Raw genomic sequence first — 26,410 nt, 5'->3', positions numbered from 1 at the left:
ACATATATACATACAAGTGTATATGTGTGTGTGTTTGTATCCCATGTTCATATGATGCAATGAAAAGCACTAGGATAGCATAATATTTCACTTGTTATTTAAAAGTATCAGAGAATGTATATCTTTAGGTTCCATATACTAACATATAGGATGTTATACTGTGGCAAGTAAATACATTCCATCTTTATTGCTATAGATGAAAAACCATCCTCAGCCTCTGGATGTCAGCATTGGGACAGAAAATTTAGGCTGTGAGTCAACTTTAAGGACTTTAGTCCCAGGATATTTCTTGGTTCTGGCTTCATAATTTAAATATAGTGCTCTAACAAAGGCCATAAATTTAGAGCTGGAAAGGTTTATCTACTTCAACCTTCATGGATGAGAAAATTCAAACACAGAACAGTTGAATGACTTATCTAGAGTCTTATCATTAATGTGTCTAAGACAGGAATTGAACCCAGCTCCTTCTTACTCTAAACTTAGTGCCTTTTCTTCTACATAACACTGTTCCTCCTATAAAGGACCTAATAAAATTTGGTTCTTTTAAATTTATATCCTATCTTAAAGTACCAAAATCAGGAGAGCTTGAGTTCAAATGGGACTTAGATACTTAATATATGAGCCTGGCAAGTCACTTAATCTCAATCCTATCTTAAAGTACCAAAATCAGGAGAGCTTGAGTTCAAATGGGACTTAGATACTTAATATATGAGCCTGGCAAGTCACTTAATCTCAATTACAATCTCCAAAACAACAAGAATAACAATTAAATGTATATCCTGTCACTTGAAGAATGAAGAAATTAATACAATGTATTTGTAACCAGTTCTATAAGGATTTCAGAAATTTCATTTTTTCTAATAAGGAAAAAAAACAATATTGTCATAGTCATAGCATTGTTTCTCTTAAATGCCCATGAAGTTGGGTGTTGGGGAAGGTTGAAGAGTTGTGAGCACTGGATAAAGTGACTGCATAGTCTGGATGCTTGTTCCCAGCTCTATCTGAGAGCCTTAGCCTTAAACTGTCCTTATTATATCTACTTACTCCCTTCCTGGATCCAAGGTGGTTTGTGGCTGCTAATCTCGGGGAGAGGGATGAGTCATATAATATATGGCTTAGTGGTTAAGGAAAGAGATGGTGGGTTAGAAATATCACCAAGAAGAAATCTGTGTTCCAGTATCTTTAATTAGCAGCCCACATCTTTGGTTTGAAGTTTCATCAAAAATGATACCTATCCTTTCATTGTTTCTAGGGGTCACATTCATAAAGAATTCTGAGCAGGAGTTTCTGGGTAGAAAAGTTATAATAAGATAAACAAAGTGTCTAGATCAAGATGTTATTTGTCCTTCATTTTAGAAGAGGTCCAGTGATATCATGGGTGATTTCTTGACCTGTGCATGAATTGGTTTAAGGGAGGCAGAATCATACAAAGTCACCAGCCTAACTCTTCCAGTATCCTTGAAGTCCAGTGGCAACACAAAAGCCAAAACAATTGGCAATGTCCCAGAATGCACTGGGTGACCTTGGTGTTTTTGATTTCTAAGTTCTAAGCACTCTACAGTATCTGCTTGAGCTGTCTTCATGGCAGCTGGAAGAAACTGTTTTCATCTACTCATTCATTCACTGGGAAAAGACATCTTCCCCCAATTCACTGACAGGTCTGAGGTTTGGTTATTCTTAACCTTGGTTAACCCTTCTGCAGAGATGGTTTTATTAGGGTATGACCACTATGTATGCTACACCTTCTTGGAGACACAGATGAGAGTTGGGTGAAAGGTAGATGAACAGCCTTGAAAAGGGCTCAGCAAACCCTCATACCAGAGATGCTAGGTCTCTGTCCACTTCATATGTGCACTAGATCAAGGTACTAGCAAAGGCAATAGCTACGTAATGAGTGCTGGATGAATTACTGGGGCAGGCTGGGAGCTGTAAGATTTAGGTTGTTTATGGGACTATGTAGGAGACACTCTCTAAGCCTGGAAAACAAAAAAATGGAAGATGTGACGTGGAATTAGGATAAAGTCAATAGAAGCCTTAATAAGGAAGCACATATCCCAGAGAGAAGAAGGGAAGTTGGTTGGAAGAGGGCAACTGGTAGAAGGGGCTTCAATAACAATACATGAGGGAGGGACTAGAATAGTTGGAGGTTTGAATTTTTAGGGACTGGGGAGAAAGGAAAAAATATGAACTAGATACAAATACTTTTTTTGTTTTGTATGCCTTTGAGTAAACCTGTTCTATGGATTAGTGCCTATTAGCCTGGGACTTTAGGAGGAACTAAAACTCCCTAGTGGAAAGTCAAAATCAAATGTTCTCAAAATAGAGACAAAAGAACCCATAGAGCTTACTGAATTATTATTTAGAAACTCTGAAAATTGGACTCAATCTTTGTGTCTCCAGAGTTAGCGATATAAGATATAGAATACACATCTACTATAATTTGATTTTGTGATATGAGAAATAGACAGTTTAAATTACCCTAATATTTAATCTCATGAAGGAAACACATTTACAAGGGTATGCTTAATTATGAGTACACATACATCTATAGAAACATTGTCATATGATCTTCAATCACTTATGAATAATGACAAAGTGTCTGGGTTGGTGGGAACAGAGAAAATAATTAAGGATTTTGTAATGTCAAGGGTTATCTGAGTTGGAACTCTTAGTCATCCTTAATAAATTGCATATTATTACTAGAGATGACTTACTCTGTAGGCAAGTTGCCTCCCTGTATCACCACAGATTTACATTTGATAATGCTTCATTTCTGGGAAAGAAACAATTGAGCCTATGGCATTAATTTTTGATCATGCTAAGAAGATTCATTAGGTAGGGACATGGGATTATTAAAGAGGGACCTTCATTCACAATTCTTAGATATATGGACATCATCTAGGAAAAAATTTTTGGTTCTTGTACTAAAGGGTATGAAGTAGTGAGAGCTCACATCCAAAACAGGGGACAGCTTCAAATATTCATCGCCAAACTGATGAACTGAGAATAAAAGGAAAAACACGGAATTAGAAAAACTTGTATTTTACTTCAACTTTTCTGCCAGTTAAGGGACTGCCCTCAATTTGTTTTCATCACTAGGTTGCTTGAAATAAGGAAGTAAAGTTCCTTGATTTACTCTATGTTTCACAGGGTAGCTTTGAACAGTTTGTTTTTTGGGCCTCGGGTGTGAAAGAATAAGCAAGTGATAGAACTCTGAGAAATTATAATGGGAATGGACAGGAGGATCATAGACAATATGAAGAAGAACAAAAAAAGATAAAGGAAAACAGGACAAGAAAACATTTTGGCTATAATCATACCTCATTTATATTGAGCTGAATATATTCTTTGTCCTTTGCACTGAGAACCTGGAACACCCCTGAAGTGAAAAACATTAGGAAAGCTTGTTATGGAGACAGTTCCTCAAGGTTCCTAGTCATTTTCAAATACAAAAATCTGTATAAGTTCCAAAAAGACACTGTTGGAATTGCACCATCTAGTGACAGACTGTCAGATGCTTCAAATGAACCAACAAATTTCAGAAAGACACTTCAAATAAAATGTACTGGAATATAATTTTTGAACCAATGAAATCCCATTGAATCTCAAAACAAGCACCGTATTGGGGAGACTATAATTGGACTAGCTAGTCACCTATATGGTATGAGTTGAGCATGCCAGCCAGATCTATTTTACTATGAATTATCTCTTTCATTGCCTGGGGCAAGGCCTTAAATCCTCCCATTCCTTATATTTCTTGAATAGCTTGCCAAGCTTTCAGCTTTCAAAAGAAGTTCTAGAGAAGGTCTTTAGCCATCATTAACTGACATTACTGCCACAGTTGTGAGTTTCCTGAAAGCAATATTAATAATCGGTCGACTATCGCCAGTTGATCCTAAGTATATCTTGTTTGGGGTAGCTAGGTAGAACAATGGATAGAGTTTTATTTTCCTGAGTTCAAATAGCCATGTGACCCTAAACAAGTCACTTAATTCTGTTCCAATTTCCTCATCTGTAAAATGAGCTGGGGAAGGAAATGGCAAATCACTACAGTATCTTTGCCAAGAAAACCTCAAATAAAGTCATGAAAAGTCACATTTGAATGACTGAACAATGAACAATATCTTTTTTGTTCATAGTTGCTTGCATATTGTCTCCCCCATTAGACTATGAGATCCTTGAGATAAGAGGTTATTTCTCTTCTCCCTCTTCCTTGCCCTCTTTCTCTTCTTTCTTTGTATCACCAGTATTTAGCACAGTTCCTGGCACATAATAAGTGTTTAATAAATGCTTGTTGACTGACTAACTGAAATGGGAGAGAAGATAAGCACTTGAGGAAAGGGAGAGGAAAAGGAGAAGAAAAGGGGTACTGAAAAGGAAGATGGCAGACTGCCCAAGTCAAACTTTGCTGGTTTTTAAATTTTTCTGTGGGCAAAATCTAGTCACATAATAAATAAAATGGGTCATATTTGTGACTGCACTGTGTAAATGTATAACTTTCTCTTTGTTTCTTTTGGAAAGAAATTGTGAGAACATGAGGGGATTGAGAGAGTGGGGATGGGAAACTAGGGAGCAGGGAACAGCTTATCATGATAACATTGACACCTAACATAGAATTGGCAGCTTTTCAAGATAAACTTGCTGCTTGGTAGACAACTGAATCTATGATCAACTATTTTCATTTCCTGGATATAAGAGTCTTTAATTCATTGGTAGAGATGTCACAGGTGATCTTAAAGGGACCTCAAATTTAGTGTGGACATCAGGGATTAGGTGAAAGGTAAATCACATAAAGGATAGAAAGAGGTCTTCCTTGGTATGGCCAATCAGAACATACATTCTGTGGATAAACTTGGACAGAGTGCTGGCAGGGATTAGCTGGCTGCTTCCTAAGGCAAATAGGAACAGGTCATTGGCAAGATACACAGAGAAAAATTGCTCTGAAATGTAGAGTTATTATAAAGGTCTTCCAATGAGACAGAAATGGGGAAATCATAAAATATGGTCACATATGAAATCTAGCAAAAGGAGAGCAAGTCCATTTCAGAATTTGTCAGCATGTTTCCAAAATAGACTTAAGAGGATGGTGCTCTGAATTTAGATGACCAATTTCAGTTATTTAGACTGAACTATATCTGTCTAGAATGGAGAAGGGAAATACTATAGAGAGATGGAAATATACTTGAAGAATATACAATTTTCCTTCTTTGATTTCATGTTCATCAAGCAATGTTCTTTTCAATAATTTGGTTTCTTGAATGAATTTACTCATTTGGACCATGTATGTCTCCCATTAAGAGATTATCTAGCATTTTGGTTTACAATTTCAGTTTGTCTCCTATGAGGTTGGTGGTCATGAATCCATTTATCATAATCTCATGAACTACATGTTAATGGATAAAATTGAGAGCAGAGATGACCACACTTTAGTACCTTTGAGGTCATTTTAAAATAGCCCTCTTAACATTACTAATACACCACCTTACTTGGCATGTTATCTTATCCCAATTATTTTAGTAACTGATTAATGAATGCTTTTGGATTTTATAAAGTTCTGTATTTTTGTCCAATTCTTAGAAAATTTCACCAGGTTAAGTGGTGGAACTCCAGATCTTGATTTTCAGATAAACTTTGCATTTGAAGTATCTGGATCTGAGGAAAGAATACGAAAAACAAGGACTCTGTTTCTTCCTATTTTTTTCCTACAAGAATTATTTATATTGTAAACTGGAAATAAATTCACTTTGGTTTTGAAAGTCATTCAGCAGCTAAAAATTCAGAGCAAGAGAACATGAAGATCAAGAAAGTTTCATTAATAGGAAATGTTAACAGTGACATGATGTTTTCTTGAAGAATATATCCTTGTATCTCCAGATAACCCTCATAAGATTGCTAAAGAGTATTTTTATTAGTCTACATCAGAGATCACCAGATAACTAAAAAATGAAGCTACTTTTCCTATGGGAGTAGAATAAGAATCATAGGACATAGCATAGCAAAAAGTGTATGTTGGATTTGGAGTAGGAAGACCCACTTGGGTTCAGATTCTAACCCTATTCCTTATCGCCAATTTAACCTTGACCAAGTCATTTATTTTGACCTCATTTATGAACAGATATTTGCACTAGATGTACTCTGTCTACATCCAACTTTAAATCTATGATCCTATGAAACCATAAAGTAAATCTATAAAATAGTCAGAAAGGCCATAAGAAAAAATATATATGTGACATTGTTTATTGGATTGATTTAGTACAATTTACAAACTTGGGAATGTACAAATGCATTTAGATTTGGCTTTTTCAGAGAAATACATATTTTGTACACTTTAGAAAAATCATTTAACCTTTTTTTCCCCTGAGCTGGGAAAGTTGTTCCAGAAAGTCATTGGGGAAAATTTTTATTTTTGCTTTTGCTTGAAATTTTATGCTTCATTCCCCCAGTCATCCTATCTCTAAGTTAGAATCATATTCTTTTGAAGACAGAAATCTATATGGTCCCAAAGGAATATTTTGTTGGGCATCTGTTGGAATCCTTACTAACTGCTAACTAATTAGAGTTGATCTAATCTTACAAGAAGATATTTTGGGCAGAACCTGAAACAAGGTACTAAGTAGAACTAATTAATACAAGGCTTGTGTTCACATCTTTACTCATTGGAGTTCAATGAGTTCACACCTCCCTTGAAGCTCTTTGGGCCAGAGAGCACTATGGGAGAAAACCCACAATCCCTCTCTTGAAGGAGCATAAATAGAGCTTCAATGGGCCAGTCAAAGAAGTTCTTCAGAGTGAAGAAGCTACAAGTCGAGATTTCACCGGAATGACATGAAAAGTGGTGCTGGCTCTGGAGGCTGAAGAAAGCAGAGGCAGAAGCAAAGGACAAAGCAGCAAGAGCTCTTGGAACCAAGCAGAGAGATAGGCCTCTAAGCTAACCGGGCTATATTGGAGATAATAAAAGATCTGAACTTTTATCACCTGGCTGTGTTTGAGAAGAAAAAGCTCATCACAGGCATCCTTTCCTCCTTCATGTCAATTTTAGGTGTCAGAAGACTTCTCCAAGCATCCTTGTTTTCCTTAATAAGCCATTATGGATCTGTCAGGCTATGTATTTGTTTAAAACTTTTTAAAAAGCATTTTTATTTATTTAAAATTTTTCTTGAATCTATTTCTATTTATATCCTGCTTCAGTTCTTTAAAATGAAACAAATTTAGAATAGAAAAGGGCACTACTGCAGGTAGATGAAAATATACCTGAAGTACAACCAGTTTCACCTCTCTGCTTTTAGGTTCACCAGTATGCTTTTCAATCATTTACTTTCTTGAATAGGTTGGGAAAATGAGATCTGTAAGTTTGGCACCTCTTAGAAAAAGTTATATTTCTTCCTATTTGTCTGAAAACTCTGAAACTGTAAGCAACACTTTCCTATTTTCTTATTTGAGAACTTGGTAAAAATTAGGTTATGTTCCCTTTAAGCACATCCTTCATTATTTTATGACTTCAGTTTTTATTATACCAGAGTAGAGAGTTCTTTCCTAACAGAAAAGATGTTCCATTACTTTAATCATTTCTCTGGACCATCCCATGCTCTATTTTGTGTTACCAGTTGTATGATAATTAGATTTTTTCCCCCCTGTATTCTATGTGCAAATGTTATTGAGTTTTTCCAAGGTCAGGAAGACTTCTTCTGCTTTGTTTCCCACATCCTTCCTAATTATGTCCAGCATTTTGTTGATCCTTCTTGGCTATAACAGGTTATTGAGACAAGGTCTCTAGGGTATCATTATGACTCTAGAAACTTTTCCTAAATCATGACCAATAAGATAGCACTAATTAGCATCCAAACACAGCCAATTTTTTTTAATTAAAATAATGGAAAAAATAAAATATAGACCGTATGGTGAAGTGGAAAGAGAAGTATCTTTTTAGTTAGAAAGTATAAGTTCAGATTCCAGCTCTGCCACTGACTAGCTTTGAGAATTTGGCCAAGTAACCTCAGCACTCTGGGTTTTAGTTTCCTTTTCTATAAAATACAAAAGTTGGACTATATTAATTATAAGGTTCCTTCCAACTCTGTGGCTATAAATCATGGTCATGAGAGTCATCATGAGAGATAACATTTCAACCTTTGTTATAAGGAAATTATTAATTTTGAGCAATGAATATTTGTTAAGAATATACTGTATATATAGCATCACAAGACAAACAGTTCACCAAATGGGATTTGTAAATCATTTTAAAAAATAAATTTCTTTTCATAATGGCATTAGTTGTATTGGACTTTGACCTAAAGCATGATAATTTTCTAAAATTTATACAGTTTACACAAATGTAATATTTCCCTTCCTTCCCTCCTTTTCTTCTTTCTTTCCTCTTTCCTTCCTTTTTTCTTTCCTCCCTCCCTCCCTTCTTCCCTCTGTCCCTGTCTCTCCCTACCTCCCTTCCTTTCTTTCCTCCCTCTCTTCTTCCTTCCTTCCTCCCTCTTTCTTTCTTTCTTTCTTTCCATTGCATTATTAATTGGGGTTATAGATTTAGGGATGGGACCTCAAAGGTTATGTTGCTAAATTCCTTTATTTTTACAGATGAGGAACCAGAGATCCAAAAAGGTCAATATCCCTAAGGTCATATTAGATATAAGAGACAGAGGTGAAATTGGAACCCACATTCACGAATTATAAATCCATCTCTGCTTTCCACTGTACCACATAGCCTCCCACTAACTTCATCTATCAAAAGAAATCAACTGCCTGCTCTTGTAATATGTGTTTGCCATCATTTTTTTTTTAAACTGTGTCTGCATCTTACTTGTGATTGCAATTGGGAGTTGGGCTGGATGAAGCCTAGATAAGATCATGCCCTATGTGAAACTAAGGATATTGGCTAAGAAGGATACTCACGGCTCGCATTCTCTAACCGGATCATACAGTTCAGGAAATCATCAAAGTCAAGTTGATACTGCTCATCAGCATACCTTAGGACAATTAGCTGCAAAAGGTAATTGTTCAGCTGGAAGCCTGTAAAAGACCAGAAGAATTTGTAAGTGACTGATCTCTAATACAGAAATAAAGGAAAAAAAGAGGGGGTGACTCAAAAGGTGCTATTTACTAAGAGACCTTATGATAGGGGAATCCATGATCCTTTAGCTTCCTCTATGTCAGACTTTAGGCCGTTCACAGCCTGACTCAGAACACAAGATTTTCAAGGATATGATAATTGTGTGGGTATGGACAAGTTATCTGATTTCATTGAGATAGGGAACTCCCTCTATCAATACAGGTTAGTACCTCCTCTGCGATGTAGATTACTAAAGTTAAACTCAAAAAAATAGGGGCCAGTAAATCTTACATAAGGATCACAATGACCTCATATTGATTTAGAAAACCACATATTTACATTATCTATGTTCTATTATATTTTTTATTTGATTTGCTAAATATTTCCTAATTTCATTTGAATCTAGTTCAACAATTCTTGGAAGTGTCTAACATTTTAGAAAGAGAGCTACCTAGACTACTGAGAGGTTATATGACTTGTCTAAGATCACACAGCTTATAGCTGTCAAAGATAAGCTTTGATTCTAGGTTCTCCTGGTTTTAAGACCAGCTCTCTGCCTCTCATCATGAGAGGCATTGGTGTAATTACTTAAGCTTTGCAAAGCATTTTACAAACATTTTCTCATTTGATCCTTACAGCAACCCTTCAGAGTTGGTAAATTATTATCTCCGTTTCTCAGATATAGAAACTGAAGCTCAGAAATTACTTGCCCATGGTCACACAGTTAGTTATGTGCCAGAGGTACAATTCAAACTCAGTCTTCTTCTGACTTCAGATTCAGTGACCTTTCCACTGCTTTCATGAATTTGATATTGTTACATTGAGATTGTGATACCAGCATTTATCCTTGGGACCTTTGGACTTTCTAGGAAGTACCATCCAAGCTGGTGGTCTGCTCTTAACAAAGACTGACTCCTGACATCCGGGGCTGAGCTCCAAGTTAGCTATCCCCACTTTTGCCCCTATCTCTTATTTCAGAGTGGCTAAGTAACATACAGAATTCACCAACATCCCTGATACCCCAACTGTGGACACCTGCAGAGTAAGCAAATGTTTCCCATGAACATTGGAGTCAGATGCTGTCAGAGGCTCCTGAAAGCTAGACATTTCCTAGGAAGAGTCTCTGCTGGAGTGCATTTTACAAACTTTCAGAAATGAGTAATGTACATTAAACATGCCCTGTAAGATATGTATGATAAAGCAAGTTGTTTGTCTTTTTTCATTTCTGCCTGCTTTCTTAGCTTTCAACAGATTGCTAGAAAGGTCACAAATGGGTAAAGAATATTCAATACAACTAATCATTGGGATCTTTTTGCCTCCTCAGTTACTGTTATGAAGGGAGGAAAGAAGAGATGTATCCATTTTGATAAAGTACCTGTCTGAGAGACTTGGCCACAAGCAACATTATTTAAACCTGACTCTGCCAGATTCAAGACCCACATTTCTTTAATTTTGTCTGCTGCAATGACCTTCCATCCATCACCAGCTACCCTTGGAATGGAGTGCCCAGGGACAAAAAAGGTAATAGGTCCTTGAGATGTATAAACAATTTCACTACCTATAGGCAAAAACTGCTGACCAAGTTCCTGAGAGTTTCTACCTTTCTTTATTTTACTTCTAGAAGAAAGACAGCTTTTACATTCTTAAAAGGCTCAGGAATTATGTCTGTCAAAGATGCTTTGTGCAGTATCCAGTTAAGCACCCTAATCAGATGATGCTTAAGAAATAACTTAGGGCAGAGAATGCTTGATCAGCATTCATTAATTAAATTAAAAACAATGATAACTTGATAAATAAATAAATGATAATATTTTTATGCTTGTATAATAATAACATACATAATATAATTTTATGCTCTTAAAAATATTATTCTGAGAAGGGAGCCATAGGCTTCTCTAGACTGCAAGGGAGTTAAAGGCACAAAAATGGTTAAAAACTCCTGATTTAGTGAAAATTAAGGAAAATTAAGATCATTTGGCCTGTTTTTACTCTTATCCCCCAAAAGCCCTCCCCCCCTCCATATTCTCACTTTGTATGCCATGATATGTGAAATTCCACTAATAACATAATATTTGTTGTTGGGCTATTTCAGTTATGCCCAACTCTTAATGACCCCACTTAGGGTTTTCTTGGTAAAGATACTGGAATGATTTGCCATTTCCTTCTCCAGTTCATTTTACAGATGAGGAAACTGAGACAAACAGGGTTAAGTGACTTGCCCAGGGTCACACTGCTAGTAAATGTCTGAAGAGAGATTTGAATGCAGGTCGTCTTAACTGCAAAGTGGATGCTATCTCTATATAATGTAATTATATAGAAAGCCCTTAATATGATGTAATTATTGTTGCTCCGATATGCTAGGCAATGTTCCAGGAGCTTTATAAATATTTTTGACCAGTACCATAAGAGCATAGATCTAGAGTTGGAAGGGACTGCAGAAAACATCTAGTTCAATCCCTTCATTCTAAAGATAGGAAAACTGAGGCCCATAAGATTTAAATGACTAACCCAAGATATACAGTATCAGAGATAGGGTTTAAACCCAGAATTGGTATTATTGCCACCATGCCACATGGGGAATATAAAACATGAAGGGATAAAATGACTTATCCCAAATTGTCCATGTGATAGGAGGTTGCCCTAGAGTCGAACAGCGAATGTCAACATGTAATATGAAAATTAAAGGAGCCTCTTGATCTCCATAAAATATGACAACTCAGTCAAAATTAGGGGTACAATACCCCTTTGGTTCAGAATGAGCTTATTCTTGCTGCATCATTGTTTTGTTCTGCATTTCCTCCACATGGCTCCAATTCTTGCCCACTCACCATCTTCCTTAGTGCCCCTTGTTAAAAGTTCAAAAGTTTCTATTTTACCTGCAGCTTTCAAGGCTAGCCGCAGCTCATAGGAGGACATGGTGCCCGATCGGTCAGCATCGAATTGAAGGAAGATATTCTATGCAGGAAGGAATTGCAACATGTCAGACTCAGAAGGGCTCACAGGATCCTGGTTCTGAAGCTAGAAGAGACCCCAGAGCCCATCTAGTCCAATACTTTTATTTTATAATTGAGAAGGAGACCCCAGAGAGATGACTTGTTCAAGATCCCCAGGTGATAAATCACAGAGTGGGAATTTGAACTCGGTCTTTGATTACAAATTCAGGGTGCTTTCTACTATACCACATTGCCTCCTTTCACTTAAAGGTGACTAGTGAAGGAAATCTGCTACTTTCTAAGGTCAGCCATCCCATTTAGAGATTGTTCTAATTGTTAGGAAGTATTTGCTTTTGTTGAGTTGTTTAAGACATATCTGATAATTGTGGAAATATGCATAGAAGAATTGCAGATGTTTAACATAATGGATTACTTGCTGTCTAGGAGAGAAGATAAGGAGAAGGAAAGGAAAAAATTTGGAGCATACAAGAATCAATGTTGAAAATTATCCATGCATGTGTTTTTAAAATAAAAAAAAAAACTTTGATAATAAAAAAGGAGAAAAAAAGACATCTGATTCTGTGACCCTATTTGGGATTTTCTTGGCTAAGATATTGTTCTTTTCCTTCTCCAGCTCATTTTATATATGAGGAAACTGAGGCAAACAGTATTAAGTGTTTTGCCCAGAATCACCCAGCTAGTAAGCATCTGAGGCCAGATTTGAACTCAGGAATATGATTTCTCCTGGCTTCAGGCCTAGTACTCTCTCCATTATGCCACTTAGCTGTCCCAAATGTTTGATTACATTGAACTAAAAACTCATACACTAGAAGCTAATCTTTGGCTTTTTCAAAGATGGTCCCCACAGATGGACAAGTACTATTCATCATATTATCTGAATGATTGCCAATTCTTCCCCTCACTTGATGAAAGCACAACTTTAGGCAGGAGTCAAAAAGAGAAAACTTTATTTAATGGCTATGTTAGTTCTCTCAAAGAGTGAACAATTTTCTTGACCCCCACCCTTCTAAGGGACTGGTATCCTGGCACGCTACCCTAGAATTTCTTCATAGTAATTGAAGCTTGTTATAATTCCTTCTCTACAACTATCCAATTCTAAATAAGCAAACAGGTTGCTTGGCCCCTTTTAAATTTACAATTTGCTTCAACTACAGTGAGGAGGTAAGACATCAGATCAGGAGTGACAGTGAGGTACCACACAACCATACACCAATGAGGGTTACATACTATCCATGTCTTCAGTTTGTCCCAGAAAACTTTGAATTCATTGAACTCCAGTTTTCCATTGCCATTGTTCTGTATGCAAAAACAGTGTCAAGAAAAAATATGAACAGAAGTCAAGAGGTCAGAGGGTTCTTGTGGAATTTCAGATCTGGAGTCTGTTTAGAAAGAATGTTGGGGAGGAAGAATACTCCTCTGTGGAAACTCAGGGTAAAGAAAACTAAGAATTCTTGATTTTTATTATTAAAACTCTTTGTATCAGAAAAGAGGAAAAAGGAGAATGGTTTTATAAAAAGCACATTTTTTAAAAAGCCCTCTGACCCTGTTATCAGTATTTTCAAGTAGGAAAAGAACCCTTTGTCCATTTAAAGTCACCCTTACCAGAAATATCCATCAGGAAAAATAGATGATATAAAAACAAAAAATGTAATTAAAATTTTATTTTAAAATTCTTCTTTCTTCCTGCACATGTCCATTCTCTTTCTGTCTTTCTTGGGGTCATTTTCCCCCTCTTTATTCTTTAAGAACAGGAAAATAACCATACTGAATCATCTGGAGATATAGGCCTAGCTGGGACCTTTCCATCAAGCTACTTATATTTTTATGCACCCCATATGTATTTCTGGTGACCTACTGGTACAAAACTTTTACATGTGGCTCTGTTGGAATATGACCAACTGGTAGATGGTAAGAGGGTTTTGTTTCTGTTATCTTTTGAGTTTTCAGAGAGTTCAGAAAAGAGAAAAGGAGGTCCTCATAGGATTTGGAATTGTAATAGAGTCTAGAGATCATTTAGTCATTTTACAGATGAGGAAACTGAGACCTAGAGAAGTTAAGAAGTTTCCCATATTCTTGTAAATAGTAAATATCAGGCCCAGGGTTCTGATCCAGATCTTATAATTTAGCATTGTTTCTTGTTCCTTTTTGTACCTGTAGGGCTGGAAAGGGGCTTAGAAATAAAAACACTGATTTCTACCCATGCATTTGAAAGGATACATCCGTTAGAGAAATGATGTTTTTGCAGAAAATGAGACTTAGCTTCTTGAATTTAATATTCTTTTCTGCAAACACACACAAGACAAAAATGACAACAAAATTCCCCACTCAGTCCTGATATTACAAAAGAGCAAGTATGCATCAGATCATCTCAAAAATCTGTGTAAAATCTCAGTACAGGATGAAAGGGAAAGCAGAGTGAAGAACACAGTGAGAGTAAGACAACATGGTACAGTGATAAATGTTCCACTGCTAATTTCATCCTGGAATCAAAGAGATTGGTTTGGACACTTACTTTTTTGTAGCACAGTATTCAAAACATATTCCAGTTCCTCTGCTGTTACCTCCATGTCCTGTTGAAAATAGGGACAATTGCTTTTTCCCATCCCTTAATATCTTCTTTGTTTAAAGGAAAGAGATTCCAGATGTCTTTGGCTTAAGGATGTCAAATTTCTGAGCCAAATTCTATTTACTTCCTCTAGAAGGAACAGGCCCTTTAGCACTTTGTACTTTTCTGGCCTCATCATTCTTTGGAACATTAAATCTCTTTGAAAGAGGACCAGTCAAAGGCAAAATTCAGTTAAAAATATTAGAATTCATAAGGACCTTAGAGGGTCATCTAATTCAACCCATTCATTTTTTTTTCAATTAAGAAACTGAGGCTTAGAAAAATTAAGTGACTCACCATTGGTCACTTGATTAGATAAATTTTGACTATGAATTTAAAAAAAATTGATGATAGTATTTTCCTTTGTAATTCCATGTATTTTATTTTATGCTTTAAAAAAAAACAACATTATTCTGAGAAGGGAGCCATTGGCTTTACTAGACTGCTCAAAACTAAAGAAAAGTTAAGAACTCTTGAGTTAAGAAAAATTGATTTAAGGAAAGTTAAAAAGAGCTAACCTATTTCTTTTCAATCTCCCACCTCCACCCCTATCCACCCCCCCAAAAAACCCATAAATAAGATCGAAAACCCCCAAATATTTTCACCTGCCTACAGTGGTATTTGATTCATTTCTTTGAGTTTTGGCAATGCCTTCTCCAGGTTTACCTTCCATTTTTAGAGTGCTTTATAATTTTAAAAGTGATTTTACATATTTATCTCATTTGATTTTTATGACAATTCTGTGAGACAGACAATGCTGGTATTATTTCCCCATATGATATATGGAGAAACAGATAAAGGGCTTTACCTAAAACAAGGACTAGAATCTAGGGTTTTTTTTTTTTTAACTCTAATTTCAAGTAATTTCTTTATTCTAAAATGCCAATCTCCTTTGGGTAGTACTAGATTAATAGTTGCTAACCATTAACATGTAGTATAAATTGTTTAGTACGTCCTTATCACAGCTAATTAAGATGTTATTCTTTTCAGTTGCTAGGATTGGGAGAGAACATTTAAGATGTGGGGGAGGGGCCCTAGAGGGAAATCAGAGCATGATGCCTTTATGCCTTGAGGACTAGATTTTTCAAGAAATAGTGCATATGTATATGGGTGGGGTATGTGCAGTCAATACTCATCATGAGAGGACAAGACAACTGGGGAACAGGTGGCAACAGAATGGGGGGAAGCAAGATACAGAAAAGGAGATAAAAAGGCAAATAATAATTATCCTTCACTTTGATGACCTTGTATCCTAAGAAATTTTGAAATGCTTCTGATGCTTAAAAAAAAAGACTAAATGTTAGTGAGAACATTTAAATATTAAGTATTTAAATTATTTCATTGATTTTTAGAAATTTGGCTTTTTAAAATGTGATGTGATTAATTCACACTAATTCACATTAATTCTCAGAAACTTGGCTTTTCTTTTTGAAAAGTGAAGTGATTAATTCATATTAACATATTACTAGATAAAAATAGAATAATGAGTCATATCCTTTTCAGGGATTTCTTGAAGAAAATGTCATAGCCCAAAGGAATGATGCTTAGGATGAGCATTTGAGCCCAAAATTTTGTTGTTAAATAATTACAAGAAATAATTTTAGATAGATTAATATTTTAGAGCAGAGGTATCAGTTATTTAGTCTACAGCCTACATGTGGCCATAGTGCAGCTCAAACTAGATTAAAATGTAATTGGGAAAACATTTAACAATTCTTGGTTGGTTGTTTTCTTTCCTTCTCAAAGAGGGCCAATGTTGGAGTCAAGTTAATGTGTTGGAGTCAAAGTATGATAAGTATGACTGTGGCTGATCAGATTAATATAATCTCAGAAGGATCTCACACGAATCGGGTACAAATAGTTATTTTTATGTAAAAAATAGTGGCCCCTCATTTCTATTTGAATTTGAAGCCACTGTTGTAGAGCCTCTCAAATGACAGCACCATACATGTGCATCTATCTCAATGACTGCTTTTACAAGATTCATTAAGCTGTACAATTTTCCTTCCAATGTTCAAGCTAACAAGTTGTATTTATTATCATTAAACTTTCTGAGAAGACTGTGAAAAAAAAAAAAAGGCAAAATGTCCTTCTCCTCCAAATCCTTTCAGATTAAAGACAGGCAAGAAATAAAAGTGGCCCAGCTCCATGACTCTTTTCTCAGTTTAGAAGTCTAAAGACATTATTTTGGCTTGAATTAAAATATATTTGTTCTCTTTTACCTCTCCTGAAATCTGTTCAAACAGTTTCCGAAACTGTTTATCTTCCACGCTTTCTTGATTAGGTGAAGTTGGTTTAGACGGCTAGAGAAAAAACAAAGGTATATGCTGAGATTTAGAAAAAATGTTTTTGTAATGCTTTGCATCAAAAGAGTTCATTCTGAGTTGTCCAATGTAAACTGTTGGCATATAGTGTGACTATTGAATGAACCGATTGATTTTCTAATACATTCTAGCTGCTTCCAGATGTACCCATGGCAGGGGAGGAGATGATGGTGCTAGAGTGGAGGGAATAAAGTTTCAGGTGAACTGTTAGGATAGATGGAAAGTATTGGAGAGATATTTTCACCATGATGTCATAGACTTCTCTGAGACTCCACTGATCTCTCTCATAGTGATCTCTCTCAAGGGCTTGGTTATTAAATTCTTTGGAGTTAGAAGAAAGAAGCACAAAATGTGGGAGCAATGGGGGCCTGACATGTCCTTCCTTTAACCCCAGTAAGAGTTTGGAAACGGGTCTAAGAATCTTCAAAACTTTGGATAAAAGTAGAAAGGGGGAAGCAGCCTGATGAAATTTAAAAAGACGTGGGGCAGGTGCAGAAATGTGGTTCAGAATGAGTATGTGACTTGCTAGTGGCTATATAGCTAATAAATGTTAATGGAGAGATTGAAATCCAAGACTTCTTGATTACAAATTTAGTGTTCTATCCATGACAAAATATTGAACATTAAAATATTAGCCAGTTGTACAATTACAAATCACAAGATTAACCTCCCTTCCCCCATTATCAACTGTTTCTTGAAGGCCTTAAACACATTTATTACTTGAAAGACTTACTTCTGGGAGAGCAATATCCACATTTTCATCCATTTCCCTGTAGGATTAGAAAATACTTGATTCAATTATAACCCATTGCAATACTCATCTCTGCTTCATCAAACTCCTTTCAACTTTGTGACCAGTTGTGGAGATCCCTCTTCCTTTCAAACATATGCCACATTATTCAGTGTCTTAGGATATGCTGGGAGGAGAGAAGCTAATAGTTCTGTGGACTGGCTTTGGGCCAATAAGCTCATACTTGTATCAGTACCTTTCATCTGTCTATTCCTTTACAATTTACAAAGCACTTTTGCATCATTTGATCTTTATAAAGCAATGAAGTTTTAGACCAGATATAATGATCTCCATTTATTAATGAGGAAATAGGTCTGAGATGAAGTAATTTGCCCAAAGTCACACAACAGTTGAGGTCATTACTGAAGTTCTTCTTCAGTGATCTCTCCCCATTCTGCAGTCATGGGCATGATAATGGCTCAATCTTCAGAAGGTTTGGAGTCTAGGGACTAACCAGAATATTATGTCTTTTATATATGAAGGTTGTATTACTTCAAGAAGGGATACCTAAGAAAGGAGTTTATTACATTAAAGGTTTCATAAGAACTTCTGTATGGGATAGTGGAATAGGCGTTGGAACTCGGATTGGAAGACCAGGAGTCCTGCTGAGAGCCTTAGTAGCCATGTGACTCAGTATTTCTCTGAGTTTCAATTTCTTCATTTGTTAAAATGGGCATAATGTGTATACTTGTACCATGAAAGAATTACTTTGAAGAAAATTTCTTTGTGAACTATAAGGTGATATATAAATGTGTCATGATAGCCACATTCCAGAGGCAGCATAGTAAATAGAAAAAGTACTGCTTCTGCAATCCAAAGACTTGGATTCAAATTCTACCCATCATTTACCATCTGATAATTCACTTCATCTGCTTCAGTTCCCTTATTTATAAATGAAAAGGGTGGATTATATAACTGAGGTCTCTTCTGGCTCTAAATCTGTACCTATAACTTAGTTTAGATTATTTGTTGAGGGCTAACTACTTATTTGTTTCCAAACTTCTTGAGGAAAGTGTAAAGAGAAAGGAAAATAAGCTAAAGTTGGAGCAAAGCACACACACATTCATATATGCACATGTAGTTCTCTCTGTGTTTCTCTTTCTCTTTGTCTCTTTGTATATATGTCTTTCTCTCTATCTTTCTCTGTGTTTGCCTCTGTCTCACCATTCCATAGAGATAAAATATCAATCTCTATATTGCTGGGGAAAATATGAGGAAAAAAGACTGGAGATGAATTTATTTTTCAATTAATAACACTAAAGGAATCCTTTCCAAATTTTTTGCTTAGCATTCTCAATTTTTAGCTAAACCATTGGAGGCAGATAGCATTATAGACCTCCCATCTCTAGGTTATGGAACCGATTCTGAGGTCAGACCTTATAAAAGGCTAAACTCAATCAGTTGGGGATGAGTAAAAATGAAATTGAATTTTTCAAATATAAATATTTCAAAAAATTAAAGAACAATGAGAGTCTTCTCTTTATACTCCCAAGGACTTGCTGATCTCACTACAGACACAGATTCAAAATGAGCTATGAAGTCCTTGCATAAATCTGGTATCTCTTTACGAATATAGTCTGACTTTTAATATTTATCTGGCATAATAGGAGGAAAGGAATAGGCTGTAATTCACTAGATTTTTTTAACCATTAAAAGATTTTTAAAGTTAGGTATGGCATGTATGTTTTCTGTTAAATTCATAATATAAGCAATCATAACGTTAATATACAATATAGGAAACCCTTTTGAGTGTCTCAAATATTCATAAGGGATTCCAATAATTTGATGTTTATGAATATTTTGTTGTACTTATGGAATATAGCCAACTATGAAAAGAACAGATTCCTCTATACTAGGCGATTTATTTGTTTATAATGTTGAAATCATAGCTCTGGGTTTAGGAGCATAGGATTTGGCTCTGGAAATGATTTGGCAGATAATGAATGAAAGCTGAAATCTATATAGCAATTAGTATACCCAATTTGGTCCTTCAAACTTTTGTGCTATAGCTACTTAGGAATAATTATACCCACTTTACAGCTAAGGAAATGGAGATTCAGAGAAATTTTATGAGCACTCATTCTATGGGCACTCAGTTACTGAGAGGCAGCATGGAGTAGTGGATAATGGACAGCTGATCTTAGAGTGAGGATGACCTGGATTTAAGCCCTGCCTCTAATCCATAATGCATAAAGCAATACTCTAGGCAAATCATTTAGTCTCTTGGTGTTCTAGATATCTTTCTAAGACTATGCACTTCAGAGAAAGGACTGACCTGCTTTGACAGAGGAACTTTTTACATCTTGGAGCTCCTTCTACCATTGAAATCATAGGTCCAGTTTCTATCTGCTATTGCTCAGCTAGTATATGTTGGAAGCAGAATTCAAATCCAGATCCTCCCCTACTTTAAAATATGACCTGTTTTCATCATACAATTTAACTCACGATACAGATGAGAAAACTGAGACCTAGATTTTCCCCAGTCACACAGGATAGAGAAGTCTTATTCAAGTCCTAGTTCTAGAAGTTATTAACTCCATGACTACAGGCAAGTTAATTGCCTTCTCTGAAACTCAGATCCCACATCTGTAAAATGGGGATAATTTATATGCCTAACCTGCTTCAGAGAGTTGTTTATGAGGAAATAAAATATAAGTGCCCTATAAATGACAAATGTAAATTATTGTCATTAACAGTCTAGGTCACAGTTGTAAGTGGTCAAAACAGGAAGTTCTTCCATAACCACCAACTGAAACAAAATATTCTTGCTAAGACAAGGACAATAAAGAGATGATGGGCAGCTAAGTGGCACAGTGGATAGAACACTAGCCCTGAAGTTAGGAGGACCTGAGTTCAAATCCGACCTCAGACACTTATAACAATTCCTGTCTGTGTGACCCTGGGCAAGTCACTTAACCCCAATTGCCCCAGCCAAAAAAAAAAAAAAAAATGATGATACAATAAGGATGTGACGTATCAGACTTTGGCTGTCACCTAAATGGTCTGAAAAAAAAAAACATTTTTTTAAAAAGGTGATTTTTGTCACCTAAATCGTCTGAAGGAAGTTGCAGGAAGTATTCCTCTGAAACTTCCTAATCCACTATTAGGGACCACACATCATTCAACTACTTCCCATAGTTCCTTGCTGCTGGAGCTAAGATGGAACTTTCCCTCCTCGAGGTATTTGGGGGAGGTGTTTTGCGATGTGGTGTTTTGGAGGCACTTCACAAAATTTTTTCAGACAAGATTGGGATGGGGTCAGAGAGTTAAGAGGAAAGCAGAATTCAAACTTACATTGTTATGTCATTGTTTTAACCTGTGGTGAAACACACCAAAGTAACAGTTGAAGTCATGACTGTTGAAACAAATTATTTGGTCTCACTTAAAGCTAATTCACCCACAAGTCAAGACATCACAAATAATGGTATTGATTTTCAAATACAGAGAATGAACAATAACAACAACAATGTAACAATAACAAAGGACCATAGGAAGTGATCAGGGGAAATGAACCATATTAATCATGAGGAAGGAATGATCATTACTGCAATGATCCCTTTTCTACCCAATTGGGGTTAAGTGACTTGCCCAGCATCACACAATTAGTAAGCAAAGTGTCTGAGGTCATATTTGAACTCGGGGCTTCCTGACTTCAGGGCTGGCTGGCTAAATGGCTATCCATTTAGCAAGCTTTATACATATTATCATTTTGTTTAGAAAGTGCAAGGTCTTTGCCCTAGCACCCTGAAATTTAGAAGGATGATAATATTCTTTTTTTCCCTCACTTGCTAGGAACAATTGAATTTAGCATATAATTAAATGATGATAATAATGATGGTGATAATTTCTGAACTCTCATTTTGGGGTTTTCTTGACAAAGATACTGAAGTGGTTTGCCCTTTCCTTTTCCAGCTCATTTTATAGATGATAAAAAATGAGGCAAACTGGGTTAAGTAACTTTTCCAGGGTCACACAGCTAGTATCTGAGGCTGAATTTGAACTCATAAAGATGATTTTTCCCTAATTTTAAGCCCAATGTTAATTGATATAATTCCCAGTATAGTAGAAAGGGTGCTAGTTTTGAGGTTATTTGACCTGGCTTCAAATCCTACCTCTTAGATTTACTTTGGGCAAATCATTTGGACCTCAGTTTCCTCATGTGTAAAATGAGAGAATTGGACTAAATAGCTTAGGGTCATATGGCTAATATGATAATAGCAATTTTAGGACACTTTAAGGTATATAAAGCACTAAATATGGTAAAAGCTATCATTTGTATAGTACATTAATTATGTTATCTCATGTTATCCAATATGTATCAGAGAAGGACTTGAACCCTGGCCTTGACTCCAAGGCCACTTTTCTATCCATTATAAGGGCTGATTCCCAATAAGGGAGCAACAAGAAACATGTTAATCCATCCTTCAAATGGATTATCTTTAAAAGTTGATTCAAGCGACTCTTTCCTACCTGCCTGGCCCAGACATGTTTTGTACTTCTTGTTCCCACGGCATAAGCTGCCAATTATTATTTTGATTACAATTATCACCACCATATCATTATTGTTCAGCTATTTTTCAGTACTATGACACTCTTTATGCCCTGTTTAGGATTTTAGTTGCAAAGATACTGGAGAGGGTTGCCATTTCTTTTTCCAGTTCATTTTTACAGATGAGGAAACTGAGGCAAGCAGGGTTAAATGACTTGTCCAGGACCACACAGTAAGCATCTGAAACCAGATTTGACCTCAGGAACATGAGTTTTCCTGATTCCAAGCTCTGTCATCTATCCACTGACACCTAGTTCCTTGTATTATCATTATTAATATAACAATTTGTTACTCACTGAGTAATGGCTTTCTTCTCTGAAAAGATTCGAAGGCAGAAATTGGCTTCCTGGTGTGGCTCAAAAGTTGTAGGAATCAGGATATATTCCCCAGGGGGCAGCTTAAATCTCTCAGAAACTTCTCTTAAGTTAATATATGTTTTACTTCTGGCCTGAGAAGCATGATATCTGAAAAAATCCTTGGTGAGATGCTCATCTTTGGCAGGACTCTAAAATGCAATCCGGAAAGGGAAGTTTGCTTAAAGTATAGTACTAAGTTTAACTTGGGAGATATTCACATGATTTGGGGACATATACTTCTAAAACTCTTTCACCCCAAAAGCCCCCTCCAATTTCATTTAGAGTATTTTGGAACCCTACAGAGCAGATTTTCCACTCTTATGAACTCACATATCAGCTCCATCCTGCTCAGAACTATTTCCATGTCATAAATTCTGGGTTTTTTTTTGGCCCTTTTAATTGTTTCTACTTTATTGGAACAAAAGGTTCCACCTCAAGCTTCTTTTACTTTACCTTTCAGATCTTGTATGTCACTTAGTCAATCGGTCAACAATCCACAATATTTATTACATTCTTACTTTGTTCCAGGCACTGTACAAATTGTTCTGAGTTCAAAGAAAGGTAAAAAATTTTGTCCCTGCTCACAGAATTCACCTTCCAATGAACTTGTTAAATTTAATGAGAATGGATAGATTCTGCCTCAAATGAAATAGCAATGAGGTGATGTTTGGCCTTTGTGAAATATCCTAGATAAATTATTAATCTTCAGAAAAAATAAAAAACAAGGTCACTGACAAGTAAGAATCATGGATACTCCAATCAGCTTGCAAGGTAGCCCTCATAGAGTAAGTAGGAATCTGAAGCTTATCCTTTGAGAACCAAAGTTCCAAAAAGCATTCTATTTCATTTGTTTACATCTAGAGACATATTGCTACCATTTTACTCCATTGCTTTTGTCAAAATATAGTCCACTCCAAAATACAATATGCTGCCCTAAAGTGATTTTTTTAAGGAAAAAGCATTAAAGTATAACCCTGGGTCAGTGTGTAAAAAAAAATTAAACTTACAAGTGAGTAAAAGTTTCATTTATTTTTCATTAAATACTTTCTTTAGTAATGAAATGCCAATTGATGACACATTGCAGTTAGCAGTTTTAGTTTAAATATTAGGGGAAGACTGAAAAAAAAAAACTATGATATAATATAAGACCCAGATTATTAGTTCTTCCCAGCATTTGCACAAGTAAAATTTGGGAAAATAAAGAAAACAGTTGCTTTTGGGACTCACAAGAGTTAAGTATTGAAATAAATTTCTGTTGTTTTCCCTCTAAGGATTTAAGACAATTTTGTCAAGTCTTCTTTGCCTATCCATTGCTCCAATGCCACAGTTAGTCCATAGACCAAATTGGACATTGTGTACTTTGAAAATGAATAATCGTTTATGAAGAGCAGTTTGGATAAAACATCAGTTTTTCAAAAGAGTCATGATTTCATGTATATTCCCCACTGATGTGGATTGATCATACCCTCCAAGTCAAAAAAGACAATGTTATGAGTTGCCATAATGACAATAAATCATTCCCATTAGTCAACCTCTGAAACCTGGACAGAACATGCCTGGTAAATAGCATATCCAATAGTCAGCAAATCAGCTCCAAGTTTCTTGAGTTTCCTTCTGTCCTTTTGCATGAGGGCTACAATAAAAGTACATTCCTCTTGCCCATCATCTTTCTCAGTCAGAGACAATTTGATCTGGGGATTGGTCCAGAAGGTGTCTGTCATTTGAAAGACATAAAAATGGTTTTCTCCTTGAGCAAAACAAAAGAACAAAAAATCCTAATAATATCATCTATCCAAGATCTGACTCCATCTCCACTCTTTATCTGTTTCATTGTTTTCAGTGCTCTCTATTTCGCCCTCTAGGTCTGTTTCCTGTCCTCTCCTCCAACATTCCATTTTGTTGGTCCTTGCATTTCTTCCTCTTCCTGATGACCACCTTCAAAGCACTCTTCTAAATTCCAGATATCTTTTAGCTAAACACTCTCTTCCCTTCTCTTCTTTCAGACCCTTCTCAATCAATGAAACAAGACTTTATTAAGTACATACTATGTGCCAACCCCTGGACCAAGTACTAGGGATGCAGACAAAAATGAAACAGTCCCTGTCCTTAAGGAACTTACATTCTATCAAGGGAAATAACAGTTTACATATAAGCAAATGCAAAATTGATACAAAATATTTGAGAAGGAGAAGGGAATACATTCTAGCAATGAAGGTTAGCCAGTACAAAGATATGGAGACAGGAGATAGAATGTTGTATATGAGGAAGAACATGTAATCCAGTTTAGCTGGAACCTAGTGCATGAAGTAAAGTAATGGGGAAAAAACCTTATAAGGCACAATAGAACCAGATCACAAGAACTTTAAATACTGAAAAGTGCATTTTATCCTTTGATGCAGAGTTAACAGGAAGTTGCTAAAATTTGGGAGGATAAGAAAGTAACATGGTCAGACTCTTTGGGAATATAAATTTGGCAACTGTGCATTGAAAAGGGGAAATATTAAAATTAGAAAACCAATTAGGTCTCCATTATAACAGTCCTGGTGATGGGTGATTAAGTGATCATGGTGCTAATGAAAAGAAAAGGATGGATGAGAGACTATCTACTCTTGTAGGAGAAGCTTCCAAGTACAACTCTTCCTAATTCTTCACCCAGTCTCAGATTCCTCCCACTTAATGGTAAATACATGTTTTCCAGCTTCATGCTAATGGCCTTCTGCATGGCACTGGCCTCAGTTCTGCCTTGCAAATAGAAGATCCCTTATGGTTCTCAGATGTCTGTATCTGACCCTGTTTTGAAGGACTGACCCTCTAAGGGACATGAAATGAATGTGGGCAGGCAGACCACTGACCCAGGAAATTACGGCATCCTCCAGCAGTAGATCCCCGGACCCAGCTCCCTTGATGGATTGTGACTTCCCATTTGTGAAGGGCATCTTCCTCCAGAGCATCAGGAGTGAGATTGCAGATCTCTACTTTGTCAAAGTGGATTTTAAAATCCTTAAAAGTCATCCTGAAAAGAAGAAAAGCATTATCCAGATCTCTTGTCTTATCAGTGTCTGAGCTCCTAGACAATGATAATCCATCCATGGGAGGTTTTACCCTCTTTTTTATCTTTCTATATCATCTAGGACCCCTAGCACTCACTGTATACACCAAAGTTAATCATGCAATATATCAGGCATCATGCAATGGGAACTTCAATCTGACTTTTCACAAGCAGTGACACCCAAAGAATAAAGAGATGGGTGTCATATTGGGGTTTTGTAACCCACTCAAGTAGAAAGGAGACAATAGAAACAGGAGATCTTGCAACAACATAAAACCAGTGGAACTTGTTTTAAATACTTTAGACTCACAAGACATCATAAAGAAGGAAAGCCCTAGGTATAAAGGTCCTATTTTTCTCAATTCAAATGTCTCATTCTTTTTATTTTTTCATTGTTTGCAACTTTCAGAAATACAAACCTAGTATCCCAGGGGCCACTGACCACACTTAAAAGCTCTTCATTGAATGCCTAGATCATTTTGGAGTAAAACTATTGTAGAAATAATACTGCCCTTAAATTATGAAAATTATACTGACCTGACCTCTAGTGGCAAGACATAGCTATTTGTATGGTAGTGGTGATGGATTTTATTTGATCAATCCACACTTTCAACAAATCTCCTTGTTTGTTATACATGACCTACCTTTGCCAGAGGGTTAGATAGAATAGGGAATGACATATTCATGGAATTAAGCACTTCTTTGTGAAATACTGATTGGATTGCTTAGGT

The 26,410-nt window shown here is 36.1% G+C and overlaps 1 protein-coding gene across 1 annotated transcript in view; it reads right to left on the bottom strand.

The window, feature by feature from the left end:
* Positions 1 to 1,165: 1,165 nt before the first annotated feature.
* The window catches only part of CAPN9 (calpain 9), a 64,011-nt gene continuing 38,766 nt past the window's right edge, over positions 1,166 to 26,410 (bottom strand). The window contains exons 9-20 of the mRNA XM_051993632.1: positions 25,483 to 25,643; positions 24,187 to 24,344; positions 22,571 to 22,779; positions 17,669 to 17,705; positions 16,834 to 16,914; positions 14,519 to 14,576; positions 14,224 to 14,288; positions 13,234 to 13,302; positions 11,929 to 12,007; positions 8,896 to 9,012; positions 3,321 to 3,379; positions 1,166 to 3,000 (exon numbers count right to left, since the gene is read on the bottom strand). Of these exons, the coding sequence (XP_051849592.1) occupies positions 2,974 to 3,000; positions 3,321 to 3,379; positions 8,896 to 9,012; positions 11,929 to 12,007; positions 13,234 to 13,302; positions 14,224 to 14,288; positions 14,519 to 14,576; positions 16,834 to 16,914; positions 17,669 to 17,705; positions 22,571 to 22,779; positions 24,187 to 24,344; positions 25,483 to 25,643 (1,120 nt within the window). The 3' untranslated portion in view covers positions 1,166 to 2,973. The remainder of the gene's footprint in view (positions 3,001 to 3,320; positions 3,380 to 8,895; positions 9,013 to 11,928; positions 12,008 to 13,233; positions 13,303 to 14,223; positions 14,289 to 14,518; positions 14,577 to 16,833; positions 16,915 to 17,668; positions 17,706 to 22,570; positions 22,780 to 24,186; positions 24,345 to 25,482; positions 25,644 to 26,410) is intronic.

This window comes from Antechinus flavipes, chromosome 4 (genome assembly GCF_016432865.1).
Source record: "Antechinus flavipes isolate AdamAnt ecotype Samford, QLD, Australia chromosome 4, AdamAnt_v2, whole genome shotgun sequence".
Lineage (NCBI taxonomy): Eukaryota > Metazoa > Chordata > Mammalia > Dasyuromorphia > Dasyuridae > Antechinus > Antechinus flavipes.
This window is presented reverse-complemented; position numbering and strand designations above follow the sequence as displayed.